Genomic DNA, 22,399 nt, shown 5'->3' with positions numbered 1-22,399 from the left:
AAAAGAAAAGAAAAATTTTTGAAAATTTAAAAAGAAGAAAAAGGAAAGGGAAAAAAAAAATTAAAAAAAAACGGAAAAGAAAAAAGGGAAAAAGGGGAAGGGGGGGAAAAAACCCCCAAAAGGGAAAAAATGGGGAAGAAAAAAAAAAAAAAAAGGAAAAAAAAAAAAAGGGGGGAAAGGAAAAAAAAAAAAAAACCCCAAAAAAAAAAAAGAAAAGAAGGGAAAGGGAAAAAGGGGGAAAAGGGGGGGGAAAAAAGAAGAAAGAAAGAAAGGAAAAAAAAAAAAAGGAAAAAATAAAAAGGGGAAAAAGGGGAAAAAAGAAAAATTAAAGGAAAAATAAAAAAAAAAAAAAAAAAGGGGGGGAAATTAAAATTTTTTTTAAAAATATTTGGGGGAAGGGGGGGGGAAAAAAAAAAAAATTAAAGAAAAGGGGGAAAGGGGAAATAAAAAAAAAGGGGGGAAAAAGAGAAAAAAGGGGAAAAAAGGAATAAAGGGGGAATAATAAAAAAAAAAAATAAAAAAAAAAATAAAAGGGGGAAAAAAGGAAAAAAGGGGGGAAAAAAAAAGGGGAAAAAAAAAGAAAAAAGGGAGGAAGATAGAAAAAGAAAAAAAAAAAAAAAAAAAAAAAAAAAAAAAATGGAAAAGGAAAAAAGGGGGAATAACAAAAAAGAAAAAAAATAAAAGGAAAAAGAGGAAAAGAAAAGAAAAAAAGGAAGGAAAAGAAAAAGAAAGAAAAAAAGAAAAAAAAAGGGGGAAGGGGTAAGAACAAAAAAGAAAAAAGGGGGGGAAAGGGAAAGAAAAATAGAAAAAAGAAAAAGAAAAAAAAAAGGAGGAAGGGAAAAAAAAAAAAAAAAGGGAAAAAAAAAAATTGGGAAAAAAAGGAGAAAAAAAAAAGGGGAAAAAAAGGAAAGAAAATAAAGAAAAAGAAAAAAATTGGGGAAATAGAAAAAAGAAAATGGAAAAAAAAGTTTAAGGAAAAAAAAAAAAGAAGAAAAAAAAGGTAAAAAAAAAAAATGAAAAAAAAAGAAAAAAAAAGAAAAAAAAAAAGGGAAGAAAAAAAAAGGGGTAAAGGGAAAAAAAAAATAAAAAAAAAAAAAAAAAAAAATTTTAGAAAAAAAATTTGGGGGAAAAAAGGAAAAAAAAAAAAGGGAAAAAAGGGGGAAAAAAAAAAAAGAAAAAAAAAGGAAAAAAATAGAAAAAAAAAGGAAAGAACCTTTTTTAAAAAGGAAAGGGGGGAAAAGAGAAAAACCAAAAAAATTTTTAAAAAAATTAAAAAAAAAAAAAAAAAAAAAAAAAAAAAAATAAAAAAAAAAAAAAGGGGAATTTAAAACAAATTAAGGGGAAAAAAGGAAAATAAAAAAAAAGGAACTAAAAGGAAAAAATTAAAAAAAAAAAGCCCCAAATGGGGACCCAAAAAAAAAAAAAATTTTTTAAAAAAAAAAAAATTTTAAAAAACTTAAAAACAAAAAAAAACAAAAAAAAATTTAAATTTTCCAATTTAAACTTAAAAAAAGGGGGAAAAAAAATTTTAAAAAAAATTTTTAAAAAGGGGGGAAAAACAATTTTAAAAAAAGGGAAAAATTGGGGAAAACCTTTTTTTTTTTTTAAAAATTTTTGGTTTTTCCCCCGAAAAAGAAAAAGGAAATTTTGGGAAATTTTTTTTTTTAATAAAAAAGGGGAAAATTTAAAAAATTTTTTTTTATCTTTTAAAAATTTTTCTTTGGGATTACGGGTTAGAGGGGGAAATGAAATTTTTGAAAAAAACCCAAATTTCCCCAAAAAATCAGTAAAAAAACCCAAAAGAAAAACAAAAAATTAAATTGAAGCCCAAATTTAAAATTTTTATTCCCCAAAAAATTAAAAAAAAAATTAAAAAACCCCGGGCCCCGAAAAAGGGGAAAAAAATTTTTAAAAGGTGAAAACGGGTTTAAAATGATTTTAAATTTTGAAAAAAAAAATGAATTTGTAAAAAGGGAAAAAAAACCATGAGTGAAAAATTGAAATTATTCAGTATATGTAAATTTTTTTATGCTTAATATAATATATATTTATTATTCTATGTGAGATGAAACTTTCATATATACTTGTTCATTGACATCAAATGATCAAAATAAAATACGTTCATCATCCATGTTTCTTTTGATTGATTGTTGTTGTTGATGTTTTTATATCCGCATATCAAAATACATATACATCCTTGTCCGATGCTGAATTTTTAATCATTTACCACTGCAAGATACAAGATGCAAAAACAAAAACATGAAATGTATGAGTCATGATTGTAATAAGGTCATTTCTTTATTGGTTTTAGATTGTCAGATTAACTGTATTGATTATATATATATTTGGAATTATTGTTGATTATATATGTACTTGGAATTATTGTTACATAAAATGAACTAAGTTTTACTTATGATAAAAAGTAAATATTCTTCAGCATTGTATTAATAACTTAATTTATTATTAAATAATGTTAATGCATGTTTAAATTTCTGTTAATTATTTTAATTCTGGTTATGCACTATTGATTACACTGAAATATTCATATATGTTTTGTTTTCGGCTAGACACAAACATTTGAAATTATATTGTTATGTGTTATAAAGATTAACTTACTTACAATCCAAATTGGAGACCAATTCTTTAGTGAGGGGGTAATGCCCGATGTTGTGTCTATCCGAATTTACATGTACCTTTCACTGTTTCATGAGCGTCTGGTGATCCAGATCGACCGCTTCATTATTATTTCATTTTTAAGCATAATACTAATTGTCGCAGTATAATTATCGTTCATTTAACACAATTGTATGTTTTACCATTGATTACAACCATTTATTTCATGCTTTCCAGTGTTTTATTGTAATATATCAGATGATTATATTCTGATAAACCACTAGTGAAATTTATAAAATATAATTTTCACTGTAGCCGGACTATATCTGAATGCGGATGAAAGGAAAATCATAACTGAATGGAATAACAGGCAGAAATATATGCCGTCATGCGTAAATTTTGCTTCTTTAGGAAAAGAAAGTCGATGTCATCATACATAATGTTAAAAATGTAATAAAATTAGAGAAATGTAACAGACCTATTTTTCAAAATTGATAATGTGACGTCATGATGTGATGACGTCACATGGGAGAATGCGCGACGTTACGCGGCAAAATTAGTAAAAAAGTACTTAAAATCACTTAAAAGCATGAAATAAAAAGAAAATTTATTTGTTTTGCATGTAAGATTGAAATATATTTCATTCGTGAACACCAGCTATTATATTTTCACTCGTGGCTACGCCACTCGTGAAAATATTGCATCTGGTGTTCACTCAGTGAAATTATATTTCAATCTTACATGCAAAACAAACAAATATCCTCTATTGATATCACGCAATTGTCCGTATATTTATGTAAAATCCAGTCCCAGGTATCGCGCGCCATACTTGTTGTTGTCGCTGTATGCTCCGTGTGACGTCACATTCTAATCACGTGAGACGAGGTACACAACAACAACAAAACGGTTATAGTAAAACCGCAGTTGAAGATCGAGAGCTCGACCGGGTGGTCAGTTAGAAAATGGAGGTAAATTAACCTGAATGGGTTATATATTTACTTTATAAAGATAAATAAGGTTTTACCAGTCATTGATCCATAATAGAATACCTAATTATTGAATACTATAGATAGAGACCCCTTGACCAGATCGGGTCAAGAGTACTAAATTTTTACCTTCTTCTTAAGAAGACGATCAGATACTTGGAACTGGATATATGAATTATATCATTAACTGTATAAGTGACATTGACATTTAATTGAACCAGAATTTGTTTATACTAAGTTGTTATAATATTTAAGAGAAAACTGAACTTGACCGAATCCGGTCAAGGTATATTGAACAATCTATATTTGTAAATAAACTGTTTTAGTGTTTAATTGCTAATGGTCTGATTGACCCAATATTAAAATAGTGTGTAACTGGAACTCTGTCTTCTGTTGTCCATCTATATATAATTAGTCCCACTAACTCCAAATTAATTGGAGTTCATGTTATGACCTTTTGAAATCAATACATCCTGACATTTACCTGATTGATTGAAAAAGGGGCATAACAATATAACAGTTTCTCTTCGATATGGATATCAACAGTTTTTGACTCGAGCACGGGCTTAATATAAATATGGTGACTATATGTAACACAGGCTGAATAAAAATTACGTTAACATATATGATTTCTTTCAGGCACCCGGGAACAAAGTTATAACATTGAACCTAAAAATGCTAGAATTTGGCTCGGCTAGTTGTGAGGAAGAAAGTATTATCATTTATGAAGGCCAGAGTACACGTGAGTATTTGAATGCATTTAAATAACTAACTGAGTCTATATAAAGAACAAACCTACAACTTAACGTCTATTTTATATGTTGAAAATATTTTTAGCTCATCTGAGCTAGCTCAGATCCGTCCGTCCACACTTGTTCGTTTACACTCTAGCGGTTACATTTTTGCCTCAGTCATCATCAAACTTTGTCAGGATGCTTATCTAGGTTATAACTCGAATGAGGTTGTACATGGGTCATCTCGGATGAAAAACTAGGTAACAGGAGCTAAAAAAATGATAAACCTTGTTAACACTGTTGTGGTTGCATTTTTGACTCAATTATCATCAAACTTAGTCAGGATGAGTACGAACATGAGTTATCTCGAATGAAAAACAAGGTCACAGGAGCAAAAAATAGAAAAATCCTGTTAACACTCTAATGACTACTGTTTTGATCCAAATATCCTGGAAATTAAACACTCTAGTGTTCACAATTTTGACTGTCATGAAACTTGGTCAGAATGCTTGTCTAGGTATTTGTTCGGGTGAGTTCGATGGTTCAGGTGAGCGATCTAGGGCCATATTGGCCCTCTTGTTTCTATTGTTTCTTGTTTCTATTCATACTAAAGCAACAATTAAAACGGTAGAAACAATGTACCACTGTTATCTTCTGCCGAATTTGCCAATCAGACTGAAATTCAACACAAAAAAATCATCCTAAATGCATAGTCAATAAAATCGTTTGATTTAAAGAAATGTTGGTCACAGGAGCTAAAAATTGAAAAATCCTGTTAACACTCTAATAACTACTGTTTTGATCCAAATATCCTGGAAATTAGTCTGAACGTTTGTTTTGATGATTCCTAGGTCATGTTCGAATATGGGTCATCTGGTGTCAAAAACTAGGTCACACCGACCAAATATGGAGAAAACCTTGATAACACTCTAGTGGTCACATTTTTGTCTCAATTGTCATCAAAGTTGGTCAGAATGCTTGTCTAGATTATTTCTCGGAAGAGTACGAGCATGAGTTATCTCGGATGAAAAACTAGGTCACAGGAGCTAAAAATAGAAAACTCTTGTTAACACTCTAGTAGCTACTGTTTTGTTCCAAATATTCTGGAAATTGGTCTGAAAGTTTGCTTTGATGTTTTATAGGTCAAGTTCGAATATGAGTCACCTGGGTTCATAAACCAGGCCACACTGCTCAAATATGGATAATCTTTGTTAACACTCTACATTTTTGACTATCATGAAACTTGGTCAGAATGCTTGTCTAGCTATTTGTTCGAGTGAGTTCGATGGTTCAGGTGAGCGATCTAGGGCCATGTTGGCTCTCTTGTTTCTATTCATTCTGAAAACAACAATTCAAACGGAAGAAACAATGAACCACAGTTATCTTCTGCCGAATATGCCAATCAGACTGAAATTCAACACAAAAAATGATCCTAAATGCTTAGTCCATAAAATCGTTTGATTTAAAGAATTCTTGTGGTAGCAAAAACATAATGAAAAAAGTAAAAAGAGTAGAATCGATTCATGTTTGCGATTCTTAGAGCATAGGGTCGCTCTTATTCGTTAGCTGTTATCTGCCTGCCTAATTATTCAAGGAAAGAAACATTGTCTACCTACAAATGGGAAACAGTTTCTACCTGAAAAAATCACCATGCTGCAGTTAGACAAATATATGATGATACATGTAAAATATTTTTCAAATGAGCAGAGATGCAGAAATATCAGTAAACCGAGAAGTTCAAACTCAGTGATTTGTATGATTCGATTGGGGGATATAAATTAAACGAGAAATAACTCGATCATATTTATTTATAACAATATTCTGAGAACATACATTATGCAATTACAGAAGGAACACCCCTCGGCACAATTTGTAGTGACACTGTTCTGGGAATTCTGCCTTATCATGCAAGTTCAATGTTTATTGAGTACAGAAATCCTCTTAAACAAGAAGGTGAACGTTTTACAATTGATTATATGTTTGTCGAGGACAACTTTACTCCAGCACCTGTACCATCAACAACCCCATCTCCAGTTGGTGGAAATAATGGTAATGCTTAGTATTGTTACAGAATTTAGAAAAAATAAACATTTGTAATTAGTGCACTTTGCTCTATATTCAAATTAACAGATTCGTTTTCGGTATAACAAAAGTCAAATGCAATGTTTTTTTAATAAGATTATCATTATATTGTTTTGCTTTCAGACTGTAGTCGAATGTACAAAGGAATCGATACAGACAGCGGAATTTTGGTATATACAGCACCCAAATACGAAAACAACAAAGATTGTATAGTTGTTGTACGTAATGATCAATTACCATATCACGTGGTACAGATAGAATTCGAATACTTTGACATTGAAGAATCGGACAACTGTATCTTTGATTCCTTGAGAGTTTTATCTGGAGAAAGAAATGGTATTTAAATTAGTAGTTTCATGTCTTTGCATATTCTAAAACTAATTAATATAAATCAAAGAAAACATGACAAGAATATTGCATGTGAGATTAGCAGTGCATAATTGATACATTTTCAAATTAATTGAACAAAAGCATAGTTTGTATTGATACTTATACTAACACCATAGAAGATTTCCTTTATATAAACTAAGAAGGTCGGATGCGTGATATATTTCACAGCGGATACACTAGCCGCTCTTATTTTCTCCCTTTCATATTTGCAAACTCACGCATTGACGATGTGATTATGTTTGAGAAATCTAATAAATAAGAAACAATTTTTTGTTGACTTTTGCCCTGAAAACTATCTAGCATGATAGAAAATGGTCTAAGAAAATTAATCCGAACACCAATATCCTTAATTCAGTCATTTGTACTGTACAGACGTTTGAAGTGTTGTAAATGTGACGTCACAATTCAGCGTCAAACAGCACGTGCAAAAAAGTAAAAATAACGCTATTTCAGTATTGCAAAACAAACAGTTTAATATTACTTTAATTTCTCTATAAATACTCTGTATTTCGCTTGAAAAATATTAAAATACGAATCTATTTAAGTATAAGCCATCTTCGACGGAATTATTTTGATGACCCGATTTTATCATTAATTCTACAGACTCTGCTTTGCTTGGTGGACCATACTGCGGTGAAAGTCTACATGGGCGAACTTTCCTAACACGCGGTAACTCTCTTCGCCTTGAATTCAAAACAGACGTGTCATTTGCCCTAAAGGGATTTCAAGCAAAAATTTCATTCGTACCAAATACAGGTAACACAATTTGCTGCAATATTTTTGTGTAGTATACTAGCTGTTATTTAATTAACTACTTACCTGTTCTATTTTACAAACTGCTAAGAATATCTTCTGTAAATATATTAATGTTTTGTTGAACATAATTGATTTGTATTCTTTTCATAGTTATCTATATGTAATAATTATAAGTTTTCATTTATAAAAGAAAAAAGCAAAGTTCAGGTTAAAGAATGTATTTAGGTATACGTGTACTATGGATCACTTGAATCATATATCAAATTCACAAAGCACATAATTATAATCAAATTATCAATGTGTGACTTAATCAATGATGTTATATTTTCGATCCTTGAAGATCGTTCAGCACGACATTATTGTTGTGCTTGTGGTATTTTTAGTTTCAACTTTTCGGCATTTTCTACTTGGGTGGTTCCAATATTCCTACTTGAATAATGTTGAATCACCCTTAGGATATGTTGCCTGCTTTTTAAATTTGTCTTTTGACGTCTTATCTGTGATACGCAGGCTTCATAACCTCTGATCCCCTTTCAAAATTCCATTTTATTTAGTTCCGCCCATTGTTTTCTCGTTTAGGGCACACGCTTTTTATTACTTGGGGACCATACGCCGCTTTTCATGGAATGGCACAGAAGTGTCACATTGAAGGTTCCATGATAACCGCCGTATGAACACATCTGCGGATGTTTCTAAATTCAAAATTTTACTATTTCATGTTTAAATGTTGAATTCTGCTGAAGCCGGTGCTAGGGGGCGTGGACGGTAACTTGCACTTTCCAGTACCGTCCATGAACAGGCTCAATCAAACCGAGCCTGCAACATTTTCAATTTTGCCGTGTTGGGCTTTCTTTAGGGATTCTATATTTATCTATTTTATGATCACATCCGTGTTATTTGTGCCGTGTGGCGGCTGTAAAAAGTCTCCCCGTACATTTAATCAATGATGTTATATTTTCGATCCTTGAAGATCGTTCAGCACGACATTATTGTTGTGCTTGTGGTATTTTTAGTTTCAACTTTTCGGCATTTTCTACTTGGGTGGTTCCAATATTCCTACTTGAATAATGTTGAATCACCCTTAGGATATGTTGCCTGCTTTTTAAATTTGTCTTTTGACGTCTTATCTGTGAACGCAGGCTTCATAACCTCTGATCCCCTTTCAAAATTCCATTTTATTTAGTTCCGCCCATTGTTTTCTCGTTTAGGGCACACGCTTTTTATTACTTGGGGACCATACGCCGCTTTTCATGGAATGGCACAGAAGTGTCACATTGAAGGTTCCATGATAACCGCCGTATGAACACATCTGCGGATGTTTCTAAATTCAAAATTTTACTATTTCATGTTTAAATGTTGAATTCTGCTTAAGCCGGTGCTAGGGGGCGTGGACGGTAACTTGCACTTTCCAGTACCGTCCATGAACAGGCTCAATCAAACCGAGCCTGCAACATTTTCAATTTTGCCGTGCTGGGCTTTCTTTAGGGATTCTATATTTATCTATTTCATAAGTCATCAAATCAAACTGCTCTGTTATTCAACTTGCAAATACAATTATAATCATTCAAATATGATATTCTCCATAAAGACCTACTAAGAGATTGTCCTAACAATTTTTTAGTAGTATAATCTTCAAGACTGGCCGTTACCAGCTTGCAAGATTGAGCCTTTCCTGAGATTCAATGAGTCTCAGGCAAAGACATCAACAACATAATAGAGCTCTACCATAACAACATAAATGTCACTCAACTTACAGTACATACAACACATGTTGCAGTTTAAACACTGAAATACATCAATGAATGAACCAATTTCCAAATACTTTTATTCATTCATATAATAAGTACAGTGAGTTAGCCAATAGCGGATCATAGTCAATAACGGGTCAGTCAGTAATTTAATAAATTATTTTACTTAATGTTTTGAACTTAAAATAGTTATAACCTTACAGTCATGTGCATTTGGATGTTAGCTCCTCGACAGCGAAAAAAAATTTAACATCCGGATAATTCTCATCAGATTCATTCAGATGCTTTACCAAGCGTTTCCGTTTGTCGCGAAATATTGCGCCAGTAACAACACAAATTCACAGTCGCTGCTTTATTGCTGAAAACTCCCAAAAGATATTAGATCAAAGCTGGTAGGTATCTGATGCCCAATATGTTAACTATCTGCAGCAGCAGCCGTTTAAAAAATGCATAAGGAATTATAGTGATAGCGCTGGTCAATTAAAATGCATCACGTTGCCCAATAGCGGGTCATGTAATTTTCCAGGAAGGGAAGTTATTCAACAGGTTTTAGAAAATATTTTTTAAAGCAAATTTTGGTTTGTATATAAATAAATATAAAATTTAATTTATTTATGTTATTATTGCAAGTGAATTATGCAGTCCATGCTAAAATATGGTGTTTTATGTAGTATAAACTGCTGCAACATTGAAATACTATTGTTCTAGACTAGATTCTAAAATATTATTTTTAACTGTACAGTAACTTCTTTATTTTTAAGTTATCCATTTTAAACTTCAAATACATGTTTTTTATCATCACCCACAGGATGTGTGACAAAATTTATTACTTTAGCACACATTTTTTTACAGAATTATTTCCCAATTGAACTTAGAATTTTGTTTAAAATTTAATAAAAAAAATTTTTTATTATTGTTATTATTACTTCTTCATTTCTTGTGGTATCTACTTTTATATTCAAATATTTGTTACTTATTATCACACACATCACATGTGATAGATTTATCACTCTAGCATGAATATTTTTGCAATAACCCCCCCCCTCCCGGACTTTTGGTTATTGTTCTTTGTCATACTCACATCATGACATGACAAGCTCATTTGTTTACTTGTTTTATTGTTTCAGATTATAATGCCTAAGGGAAGAGAAAAAGTGTTCAATGTAGTCCAGCCCAGAATACAGCCTCCGCAGTGGTAAAAAAATACAGAGGGAAGCGAATGAGTCCTGGGAAAGTGCAGAGAGTGAGACGAGCCCTAAATTAAAATTTATTACACAAAGTATGAATTAAAGAATAATAGTTTTAAACATGGCTAGCCCATAAAAAATAAATAAATGCTTTAATGCTGTGCTAGTATTTATTCTTTTTTCTTAACTTATACTCATTAAGATTACTTTTTTATATAAATAAAGCTATTGTTAAATATAATTTTCCTTTATTAATGAAATAATTTTTATTTTTCAGGAAACTTCAGAACAATCCATGGTCCTTAAAAAGTCAGTTATCAAAGGGTATCACGCTTTTCAAATAAGACCACCATCAACTACACCCCCAACACGTCTAACTGTAGAGCCTGAATATACAAATATCCATGATACTGATGCCTGCTTGGTGTGGTTGCCGCCACTTGAGTCATTCCAAATATTGTTACATGATAGTGTCACTGACCAAAAACGCCAGCTACGGTTGCGAGATGTAGCAGGACTTCCAATTAGCCATTGTCCACGAGGTATAGCTGGTTTTTTTCGTACCATTATGGACAAAGGACATATTGAAGCTGAATTTACCGGTGTGCCCACTCAGAGTTTCCCACCATGGCCGGCTCCAAGTTCTGAAGGTGGTGGGGTTGTGTTGCCATGCAACTATATTATATTTCATCCAGATATTGAGAGTAATTTTCAAAATATGTCTGTAATGTTAGATAAAATCCCAGAAGGCCCTGCTATGACACTGAACAAGGAATAAACATGTGTAAATTTTCAAGCCAATTAAGCCTAACAATGCTATCATTATTTTTTTCAAAGTCTTGTTTATTTTTCAAAGCTTAGTTATTTTTAATGTCCATTTTGCACTTTCCAAAAGTTACTTATTGGTCATATTTCTGAACCATTTTTAGTTTCCTTTTTGCTTAGGTTTAGTACAGTAAAAGTTAATTAGTATTTTGTATTTATTTACTTGCTTTATCACAATGATTTTATATTCAAAGGTATTTTTATCAGATGATAAGCATCTCATATGATATAAATCCATATTACAACATATTTAAACTCATTTTTGCACTTTCGACAGAATTATTTATCTTTCATACACATAATGTGCCTGTATGTGACTGAAAATGCATAATTTTTTAAACCAAGCAAGTATTGTTTAATGATCTAGTCAATATTGTTTTACATCATTACATGTATTTTTTTAGGTTTGACATTGAACCAAGTCAGTATTGTTTAATGATATTAAGTCAATATTGTTTTACATAATTAAATGTTTTGTTTTTTTAGGTTTGACGTTGAACAAAGTCAGTATTGTTTAATGATCGAGTCAATGTTGTTTTACATAATTACATGGGTTTTTCTTTAGGTTTGACTTTGAACCAACCCAGTATTGTTTAATGATCGAGTCAATATTGTTTAACATTATTCACATGTGTTTTTTTAGGTTTGACATTGAACCAAGTCAGTATTGTTAAATGATGTAGTCAATATTGTTTTACATCATTACATGTATTTTGTTATAATTTTGTTTGTTTATATTACAGAGTGTACTCAATAAGAGAAAATCAGTTGACAAATTTGTTTGTTATTCTTATAAAGTGTATCCTCATAATGACCACATAGAAGAACATGCAAATTTCTTGAGACTGCATTTTAAGCTTTTGATTCACAACAAGAGACTTGTGTTACAGTTAATTTTATGGAATTTTACATAGAATGTGCACAAAATTGCTTCGATGAGCTGCTTTGTCCCCTGTAACCCTGAAAATACAAATGTAAAATAAATATGTTATCTACACAATTTACAATTCATTGAGCTGATATCTAGATCAGCATTATTACAATCGTTATTGATTTTACCACAATCATGCAGCTGCCACTTAGATTCTTTACTTATTGGTACCCTTTTCACTTTAATACTCAGCGGTAACACATACATGTAGTTGTGTAATATTTTCCTGGTTAAGGGAAGAATTTGACAGATAATTAATGTTTTGAGAAACCCCCCCGTTCGTATATCACGTGACCCGCTAATGGCCGATTTGACCCGCTATTGGCATGTTTACAAAGGGTTTGGAAACGGTAAATACACCACGATGCATTCAAAATATGAATTCACAAGAAGTATACAGTAAAAGGGGAATGAAAATACTTCTTATCATCATACATTTATATATAAATCTAAAAATCGTTCGTTCATAAACACTAAAAGTTTCGCTAGTGACCCGTTATTGGCCAACTCACTGTATCTAAATGTTTAAAGGGTGGGTACTGTAGGGTGGGAAATTTCAACTTTAAAAAACTTGTGATCCTAATGGTCAACTTATACAGAATGACAAATATTGTCAAGGAGAAAAGAAAGAAAATATTTTACCGCCAATGATATAAACGACCAATAAAAAATTATTATGCCAATATGATGCATAAATAAATTTAGACCAATGAAAAGATGTTTTGTAAAGGTCAAATCATTCAACCTGATAATTAAGTTATTTTTAGATCAAAATAAACAAGTTTAATATATGAAAACTATAAACTTTAGTGTGTTTTACTATAATTACAGAATGCAGTTGCAATGGAAAGAAGATGTGCATTCGCCAGGACTTTGAGAAAAAGTTAGTTTGGCTTATTTCAATTTTACAAAAAGTTTGAAATAGAAGTTGATATAGTTTATGGAATGACTAGGATAATAGAACACTTGACACATTGCTGCTTTTTATTAAATCCGAACTTTACGGTAGCAAATCATATCTATAAACATACCAAATACAATATACTCGAATATTTAAAAGAAATTTAGAAGTTCTTAAAATCGTCTTTGACAAGGCTATTAAATAATGTTGTAAATCCACGAATTTCTTGTTCAAGATATTCTAACATTGTGTTTAAATGTAAAACTTTCATTTTATACATTTTAAGATGTATTCACGGACAAAAGTGTGAGTTAAATAGCTGTCAAAATGGCGGAACGTGCATGAAAACAGGTTTTGAAGCGACTTGTTACTGTCCTAAAGGTTTCCAAGGAGAAGATTGTTCACAAAGCGATGTAAGAATATCTTGTTTAAACTTTTAATGATTTTGCTTGATCCGATTAATTCGTATTTATATATAATGTTAATGTAATGAAGATTTTTCATACTTGCCTAGGTCAGGTGCTTTTAAATTTTGCAGCAATGTCGTTTGTCTTACTGGACAGGCTGTACATCTCTTAAGTGATGAATACATTTACTAGTCTAAGACGTATAACAATATGCTACTTAAAAACAGTTCTATGCTATAAAATGTATCATTTTTTTAATATTGTCTTCATTCACAATCACTTATATGGAATACTTCTCATTTAAAGCTTCCCTTAACTATATTAATGACAACGTAATATATCTAGCCCAACTTGTTTTGGTCTGTCAATTTTTAAAGATTTGGAAAATATCAAAAAGGGATTTTATTCTTTGTTTTAATTAGATCGATTTGTGAAGTTAAATTTGCTTTGGTGACAATTATCATAAATTAAAATGCCATTCCAATTTTTAGTCCCCTTCCGGTTTGACTGGAAGGGACTTTAGGTTTACCCACCGTCCGTCTGTCATTCTGTCTGTCTGTCCGAGCAAACATTTTGGGTTTAGGGGCTATATAACAGTAAAGAGAACAAAAGAGAACAAAAGGTTCATTCCGTGTTGCTAGTAGCCCTTAAGAAAACAAAGAAAATAACAAAGAAAATAGCCCCTAAACCCAAAATGTTGGAACGTCCGTCTGTCCGTCTGTCTGTCCGTCAGTCCGTCCACAAAATTGGATCCTGCGATTACGCAAAAGTACTGAATATATTTTTATGAAACTTGCAGTCTTGAGATTATGAACGTCTTTTTCTTTTCTCCCTATGTTGAAAAATTTGGTTGCTATGGCGACTAATAGGCTTAAAATATGGCAAATATACCGGTAACAATATATGTCATTACTCAAAAAGTAGTGAAAACATTTTAATGAAACTAAAACTATATGTTTCTGATCATCATCCTCATCATATGTGACAAGTTTAACAACTCTAGCACAAAACATTTCAGAATAACCTCCCTTGAAATTGAATTTTCATGAAAAAAAAAATGATGATTTTGTTCATAACTTCTTTATTTTATAATGTTTCTACTATAAACTTCATATATACATGTATGTGTCTTATTTTACTAAAGTCATTTGGGAGGAGGTTCAATATTCTAGCTTGACTATTTCCAGATTTATATCCCCTTGAACTTAGATTGTTTTGCTAGAAATCATTGTTTAATTCAAACTTCTTTATTTCTTAAATCTAGCATCCATATTTCCAGAATTATCTCCTTCTTAAACTCTCTGATTCTTTAACTTTCTTATTTCTCCATGGATTTACTTCAAATCTAAAAATGACATTCATTATCAAGACATACTTCATATATGATTAGATTTATAAGAAATGTGTTTCCATGATTATTTCATTTCACCTGGAAATTTACTTGAATTTTTTTCTTTTAATTTTCTTCTTCGTTACTATAAATGGTATATATCTATATATTTTCACTATTTTTTTTGTGTTACAATAAATGGTGTCTTCTATAAACTTAAGTTAATTGTTCTTCATTACATTCACATCAGGTATTAAAATGTTCATAAGTCTAGCATCTTTATTTCAAAATTTATCTCCTCTTAGTTAAAGAATTTTGCTTTTAAAAATATTATATTTAACAATTAGGGATTTTTTTGTTTAAAGATTTATCCCCATAGTCTCTGTTAGTTGGTCTGTCTGTTTGTTTCTAAAAACTATTTTCTGAGATCACTTTGAAAGACATTGGAACTTTTCCAACAAATTTACTTAAAATGGAGGAAAGTTGAAACATCAGTTATACAGATTCATCCTGAAAAATTGGATCTTCTGATTATCTGTTCTATAAAGATAATTAGGGAAACTTAACATATTACTTAGATAAAGAAAAACCAAGAACTCAAAAGATATAAGTTTATTCATATCATTCATATCATTCATGTCATTCATGACATTCATTCATTCATTCATTCATTCATTCAATTAATTAATTAATTAATTAATTAATTAATTAATTAATTAATTAATTCATTCATTCATGTATTCATTCAATGACATATATCAATGACCAATGGCCCTTCAGAATGTCGCTGGGGTTCTAACCGCTAGGGGACTCATAAATTGCTTGCAATACTATGATAATTGCTTGTTACTCATAATTTTCCAGGGAGAAAGGTCTTACCATATACGCTTTACCAAAGCACCCGTAGATCGAACGATAAAGAGAGGTAATAATCACGTAGAAGAATGCATAGTTGAGGTTCCAGATGGAGTGAAGGTAGATTATTATTGGTAAGAATAGTATCTTATTTTAAATAGATTGTATATCGTAAACAAAAGAATGCACATTTGTAACTAAAACTGTCTACATACAACTGAGTAGGCCCCTTCCTACAACACTTCTCATTCCTTTTCAATTTAATGTACTCGTACTGAAATATACGAGTACATAATTATAGTTTGAATTTCTGGAAAAGGATAACTTAAAGCTCGGTTATTGTTTAATGCTTTTTTAAATGTTTATTTGTAAATCTGTATGTAAGTTATAAAGTAATGCATTTATCAATGAACCTATCCTACGTTTTTGTGTCCTATAAAATGATACGCACCACAGAATAGAAAGGCTGAAATTGTCTTTTGGCTTTACAAAGTTTTCATTTTTATTTATATTTTTAAATGCTAAGGTGGTTTTATATAAGTGACAATTTGTTATAGATTATAGTCTTTAAACTTATTAACGATGATTATTACATAATATACAAGTTCTAATACGCTTCGTACTATTCACCTATCTAAACCAAATCATGTCAGCAATATTACTTCTTCAACATACCATACTTTGATCAATTTTCTTTTTTATGAGTATGTTAGAACGCATATACGTGTCGATTACGTTTTCTTGCATAAAGAATAGGATAATAACGCACGGTAATCGTTATAATGCTTCGTGATTATATTCCTGTGCATTTGAACACGAACCGTACACTAAAATTGATATCATTTGACATAAGTGACTACATACACGAAGAGTATTATGTGCCTAAACATAGCGTAAACTTAGACGGTCTTCTGAACATTGCATGTCCTCATTCTTGGCCAAACACGAAAACAGTCTTAAAAATACTAAATGTCAAGAATCATTTAAGTTTCTGTAAGTTGCGTTCATTGAACGCCGCCTTTCCTTGTTGATCTTGTTTATCATATTCTGTAATGAAAGAAATACCTTAAGACATTCAGACAGATATAAATTGCTAAAACTGAATACTTTTAAAAAATAAAGTTACAGAAAAAACGACATATCCCAGAAAGTTTCAGAATAGTGCATATTGCTTGGTAGATAAAAAATAGTAGGAAAACTGGTTGTATGATTTTTGACCTAATGAAATCAGTCATTTTAACATCTCTGTTATGATCATAATATAGACATATTGTATCTGGTGAAGATATTGATAAAAATGTTATATCTGAAGAAAAAATTAAGCCTATGATTTTGTTAAATTGTAGTAAATGTCTAATTGTTAGCTGTAGAAAATTGGTAAACTTTGTTCGTTTTAATTAAGTGTCTTTATTAAAGATAACTGTCAATTTCTTCAAATTCTATGGACTTAAACATAACGAATATACTTAATCATATGCATAGTTTTTTATGAATTGTCTATCATTTTTAGAAAATAAAAATAGTTAACTGGTCTATCGGCCACACACAAATGCGTATAACATTAGAGCAAATACATTAATTATTTGCATTCCTTATTGAAATAAGACATCACTGATTTTTTCTGCAGCAGAATTGGGAATTTGAAAAGTTTACCGGAAACTAGATCTATAAATAATATAACAAATCCTGATTTGTATTTAAATCTTCAGTTAAAAGCTATCTTACTGCAAATCTAAAAGGCCTTAATAAGGAAGTTTAAATATTTAATACTTTTCGAAGAAATGTTTACAATGGGTGATTCTGTTACATCTTTAATCCATTGAAAATGCTTTCCAACCATCATAATTTTGTTTCACTGCTTCGGGGGAATCGCCATTTTCCAAGATTTTTATCTTTGAAACCATAGATATCACTTGTCATAATAAGGTGTTATTATACATGTTTTTATTCTGTTTTACCTTGTAAACTCAGAATTTTGATACTTTAGATATTCATCTGAAAGATATATCGTTTACTTTACTCTTTACTATATAGAAACGAAGTGAAATATGTCTTTAGGATTAGGATACATGTAGTATTTGTCCCCTTTTTAATGGTAATTTAGTTTGTCATGATCATCTTTATTTTACCTGTAAGTTTATGCACATGTCTTAGGAATGCGCAGTCTCTTTTTTATTTGTTTTAAACACATTGTTGGAAATCCTTTTTTTATAAGCTCACCAGAACCGAAGGTTCAGGGTGAGCTATTAGTATCAAAGGGGATGCTCTGGCTTTCGTCGTCCGTCGTCATGCGTAAAACAATCGTCTTCTTCTCTCAAACTGCTGGGCAGATTTACTTCAGATTTTGTCTGTTGCATTCTTGTGACAGTCACTCTTGAATTTGCTCATGTCATTTCAATTGGCCCCTTTTAGGGGTCAACAGAGCTAAAATAGAAAAACATTTAAACATATTATTCAACAGAACTAATGGATGGATGTTTTTTGGGGTAGTTTTTTTTATCAAGTTTGCTCATATTAATTTGATTGGCTCTTTTTTGGGGTCTCTAAAGCTAAAAATAGAAATACCTTAAAATGTCCATTTCTACAGAACTAATTTACGGATGATCAACAAATTTTGTCTGTAGCATTCTTGGGTAGTCTCTTATCAAGTTTGCTCGTATCAATTTAACTGGCCCCTTTAAGGGGTCTCTAGGGCTAGAAATAGAAAAACCTTAAAACGTCTTCTTCTACAGAACTAATTGATGGATAATCACCAAACTTTGTAGCATTCTTAGGTAGTCTTTTATCAAGTTTGCTCATATTAATTTGATTTGCCCCTTTTAGGGGTCTCTAAAGCTAAAAATATAAATACCTTTAAATGTCAATTTCTACAGAACTAATTTACGGATGATCACCGAATTTTGTCTGTAGCATTCTTGGGTAGTCTCTTATCAAGTTTGCTCACATTGATTTCATTGACCCCTTTCACGGGTTTCTAGGGCCTAAAATAGAAAATACCTTTAAACGTCTTCTTCTGCAGAACTAATTGATGGATGGTCCCTTAACTTTGTCTGTAGCATTCTTGGGTAGTCTTATATCAAACTTGCTCATATTAATTCGATTGGCCCGTTTTAGGGGCCGCTAAAGCTAAAAAAAGAAATATCTTTAAACGTCTATTTCTACAGAACTGATTGATGGATGATCACCAAACTTTGTCTGTAGCATTCTTAGGTAGTCTTGTATCAATTGTGCTAATATCAATTTAATTTGCCCTATTAGGGGTTTCTAAAGTTAAAAATAGAAAAACCTTAAAACGTCTTCTTCTACAGAACTAAATGATGATTGATCATAAAACTTTGTCTGTAGCAATCTTGGGGAGTCTTTAATCAAGTTTGCTCATATTAGATTGATAAGCCCCTTTTAGGGGCCGCTTAAGATAAGAATAGAAATACCTTTAAACGTCTATTTCTACAGAACTAATCGATGGATCATCACCATATTTTGTTTTTAGCATTTGTAGTCTTTTATCAAGTTTGCTCATATTATTTTGATTGGCCCCTTTTAGGGGCCGCTAAAGCTAAAAATATAGAAATACATTTAAACGTCTTTTTCTACAGAACTAATTGACGGATGATCACTTAACTTTGTCTGTAGCATTCTTAGGTACTCTTTTATCACGTTTGTTCATATTAATTTGTAAAGCCTTCTTTAAGGGACCACTAAAGTCAAAACATCATTTCCTACTGAAATAATTGATAGATGATCACCAAACTTTGAAGCATTTTTAGGTAGTCATTTATCAAGTGTGCTGATATTAATTTAATTGGCCCTGATTAAGCTAACGATGAAAAGTCACATGTCATGGCATTTCTTCAAATTATTTTTAAACATATTCTATGCTCAAATTTAATTTTAGAAAATATTGACAATTGATAATTTCCAACACTATAAAGCAGTTGTTTCTGGTGATCGACTCAGGGTCATCACGACCCTCTTGTTTGTTAAATTGCTGCATATCTTATATTAATCTTTCTTTATTGTACTTTGATTTGTGCTGTTAGTGGTGACTGTGTTTAGGGGCACAGTATAGATAAATTCTTACGTTTTTATGTAACTATTTTCCTTTAACCTTTTCCGTCATACAGACGTGTTTTGACGGCTTTTAGCCCCACTTTTTAAGGCCTCAAACATTAAAAAATGCTCTATTTAGGCCCCAAACACTGTTTTTCGTTTGAGAAATGATGTTCAGAAAAGTGACCACTTTTTTCTGCGCCACACCAATCAAAATGGTACATCAGGGGGTTGCCAGAAGGGGGGTTTGCCCCTTCTGTTTGTGGGGTTTGAAGGGGGCGGAAGTCCCCCTCATCGCCAAGAAAATTTTGTTTGGACATGTGACAGGCTAAAAATGGCCTAAGGTCAATTTTAGGGTAACTAGTAACAAACGTTGAAAAGCCTGTTACTCTTTTTCAATTCATTGAGAAGTTGCAGCACTTTGAAATCAGTTTTGATGGGAAAAAAGACAATGCAAAATAGTGATGTTTGGCAATTTTGAGACGTTCCCCGTTGCCATGGTAACAGGAAATTAACGATTGAGCATGCTGTTACAGAAGCTGTAAAAAAATTTCGGATAACAACTAGACTTTTCGAGTATGCGCTTCTATATATCTTTTATTTTAATAATTGAAATAAAATAAAACGACTATGAGTAACATTTTCATATTTAATTTTGTTATATGTATATGACTCATACATGAACGCTTCAACAATGTTATTGCAAACAATAAAGCAATATCGCACTAAATACAATTCAAGGTTGGATTGTTTTGGCCGCTCAAATTTGACAGGGTATCCCGTGTCTAAATAATTCGACCGAGAGGAGATCAGACGTGCTTTATATTACACATTTACTTTTTGCTAAAGTCCAAATACATACAAAACACGCAAACAGTATCATACAAACGCAACGCAACGCAAACGCAAAACACAGTGTTCAACAGTCCAAAAGATTACCGCAAATGACATCAAATTGAAGATTCCATTCATCGCTGGGAACCCAAGCGTATAAATAGAACCCACAACTGACGCCATTGTACGGCAACGCCATACACTGCAACGCAAAAAACAGGAATTGCCAAGTACTACGGGCAAAACCAAATAACGCAAACTGCAGTCCAAACACATGGACAAACTGTATGATACTTCCAAAATTAATTTCCTGATTATAGGTCGGCCTACCCTGACGGGTATTCCGTCACGAGCAGTAGAACCATACACAGGGTTTTAAGTTAAAATGCCAACAAAACAGAATACAATGTCTGATCTCCTCTCGATCGGAAGAATTTTACGCCACTGTGAGCGACGATATCAAAATTAAATATGAAAAAACAGAGTATAACATATAAATTTCTGTGAGTCTATGAAAGTTTATTAAACTACAGTTTTAAATTCGAATTTCAAGTGTCCACATTTTTTTATTTAAGTCTAAGCTAGCACCGAACGTAATTCTATATACTTATTATTAACCAGTCACAAAGATGTTTTCTGTAATTTATAAAGTACACAGTCTCTTCACATTAGCTGGTTTTCACTTATAACACACAATGTTTTTGCTCCCAAGTGTTCCATCAGGGTAGCATCCAATCTCTGCGTTCAGGTGCGTAGCCAACTCTTGACATTTGTGGACAAACACAGGTTATTGACAAAACTCAAACTCAATCCTGCAAATAGATAAACAGCAGCAGTAATCTTGTACAAGCTAAATATCAAATCAATACACATAAGGCTTAACAGTCAAAATATTTAATTAACAGTTTCGATCTTAATGAACCTGCCTATTAACTTCTTAATATATTAGCCTAAACAGGGTGTGGCGGGCGGGTAATTGAGTGTGTTAATGCTTCGTCGTCAAACAAAAACTGAGAAAGTTGCACGAGAAACTCGGGCTTTTATATTATTAACAGCTAACTCTTTAAACCCGGCTCTATATAGAAATGATACGATAAACACGGTAACCAGTGTAATGTAAACAATCTATAGATAATGACCGAGGTTTGCCGATTGCCACGTAATGATAGCTTTACATAAGGTAGCAGACGATTATTTCTCTAAAATAAATGGGATTATTTTAATTCTAAAATAATCTTTATTATTTTCACAAATCAGCATAAACAAAGCGATTCTCTGAAACAAGTAATAAAGTAATTCACTAATACATTCATTTCTGATATAAACTTAACAAATAAATGATAGAATAGAATAATTAAATAATTATTTCCTAAGACTAATCTTAATAAACAGAAGTACAGTTAAAATCCATAAAATAAATAATCGTAAAAATTGATTTAAATTAATAAATACTTCATTAGAAAATACTTTTTATCCGTAAACAAATAAATAAATCAATCAAATAATTTAAGTAGCTATCATACCGACTATATTGTCTTTCACATCGAAACCTTTAAAATACTGTTTCAGCTTTAACGTTTAAACGCCGCTACATATAACGGAAGTTACCTTTTATATTCATAACAAACAATTACGTCAAAATGACGCGCTAAACTCTTCAGTGCGTAACGTTAAATAAATTGGCGCCAAACAACGTTTAACGTAAGAAATATATTTTAATTAGAATCGGTAATAAACGATTCTAACAGTGCCCTCCATGAAATATCTTAA

General features: G+C 31.4%; 1 protein-coding gene across 1 annotated transcript; it reads left to right on the top strand.

Annotated features, from left to right (window-relative positions):
* Positions 1 to 4,234: 4,234 nt before the first annotated feature.
* On the top strand, positions 4,235 to 15,883 carry LOC132752290 (protein tolkin-like). Its single transcript, XM_060742600.1, has 7 exons — positions 4,235 to 4,341; positions 6,182 to 6,382; positions 6,539 to 6,751; positions 7,409 to 7,561; positions 13,084 to 13,135; positions 13,440 to 13,566; positions 15,755 to 15,883. The coding sequence occupies exons 1-7, from the start codon at positions 4,275 to 4,277 to the stop codon at positions 15,881 to 15,883; spliced, it is 942 nt and encodes a 313-aa protein (XP_060598583.1). The 5' UTR covers positions 4,235 to 4,274.
* The last annotated feature ends 6,516 nt before the right edge of the window (positions 15,884 to 22,399 follow it).

The sequence above is a fragment of the Ruditapes philippinarum genome, unplaced genomic scaffold (assembly GCF_026571515.1).
Source record: "Ruditapes philippinarum isolate M1 unplaced genomic scaffold, ASM2657151v2 ctg12720_1_1_1_1, whole genome shotgun sequence".
NCBI classification, from domain to species: domain Eukaryota; kingdom Metazoa; phylum Mollusca; class Bivalvia; order Venerida; family Veneridae; genus Ruditapes; species Ruditapes philippinarum.
Note: the sequence above shows the minus strand (reverse complement) of the source record. Positions and strands in the feature narration are given on the sequence as shown.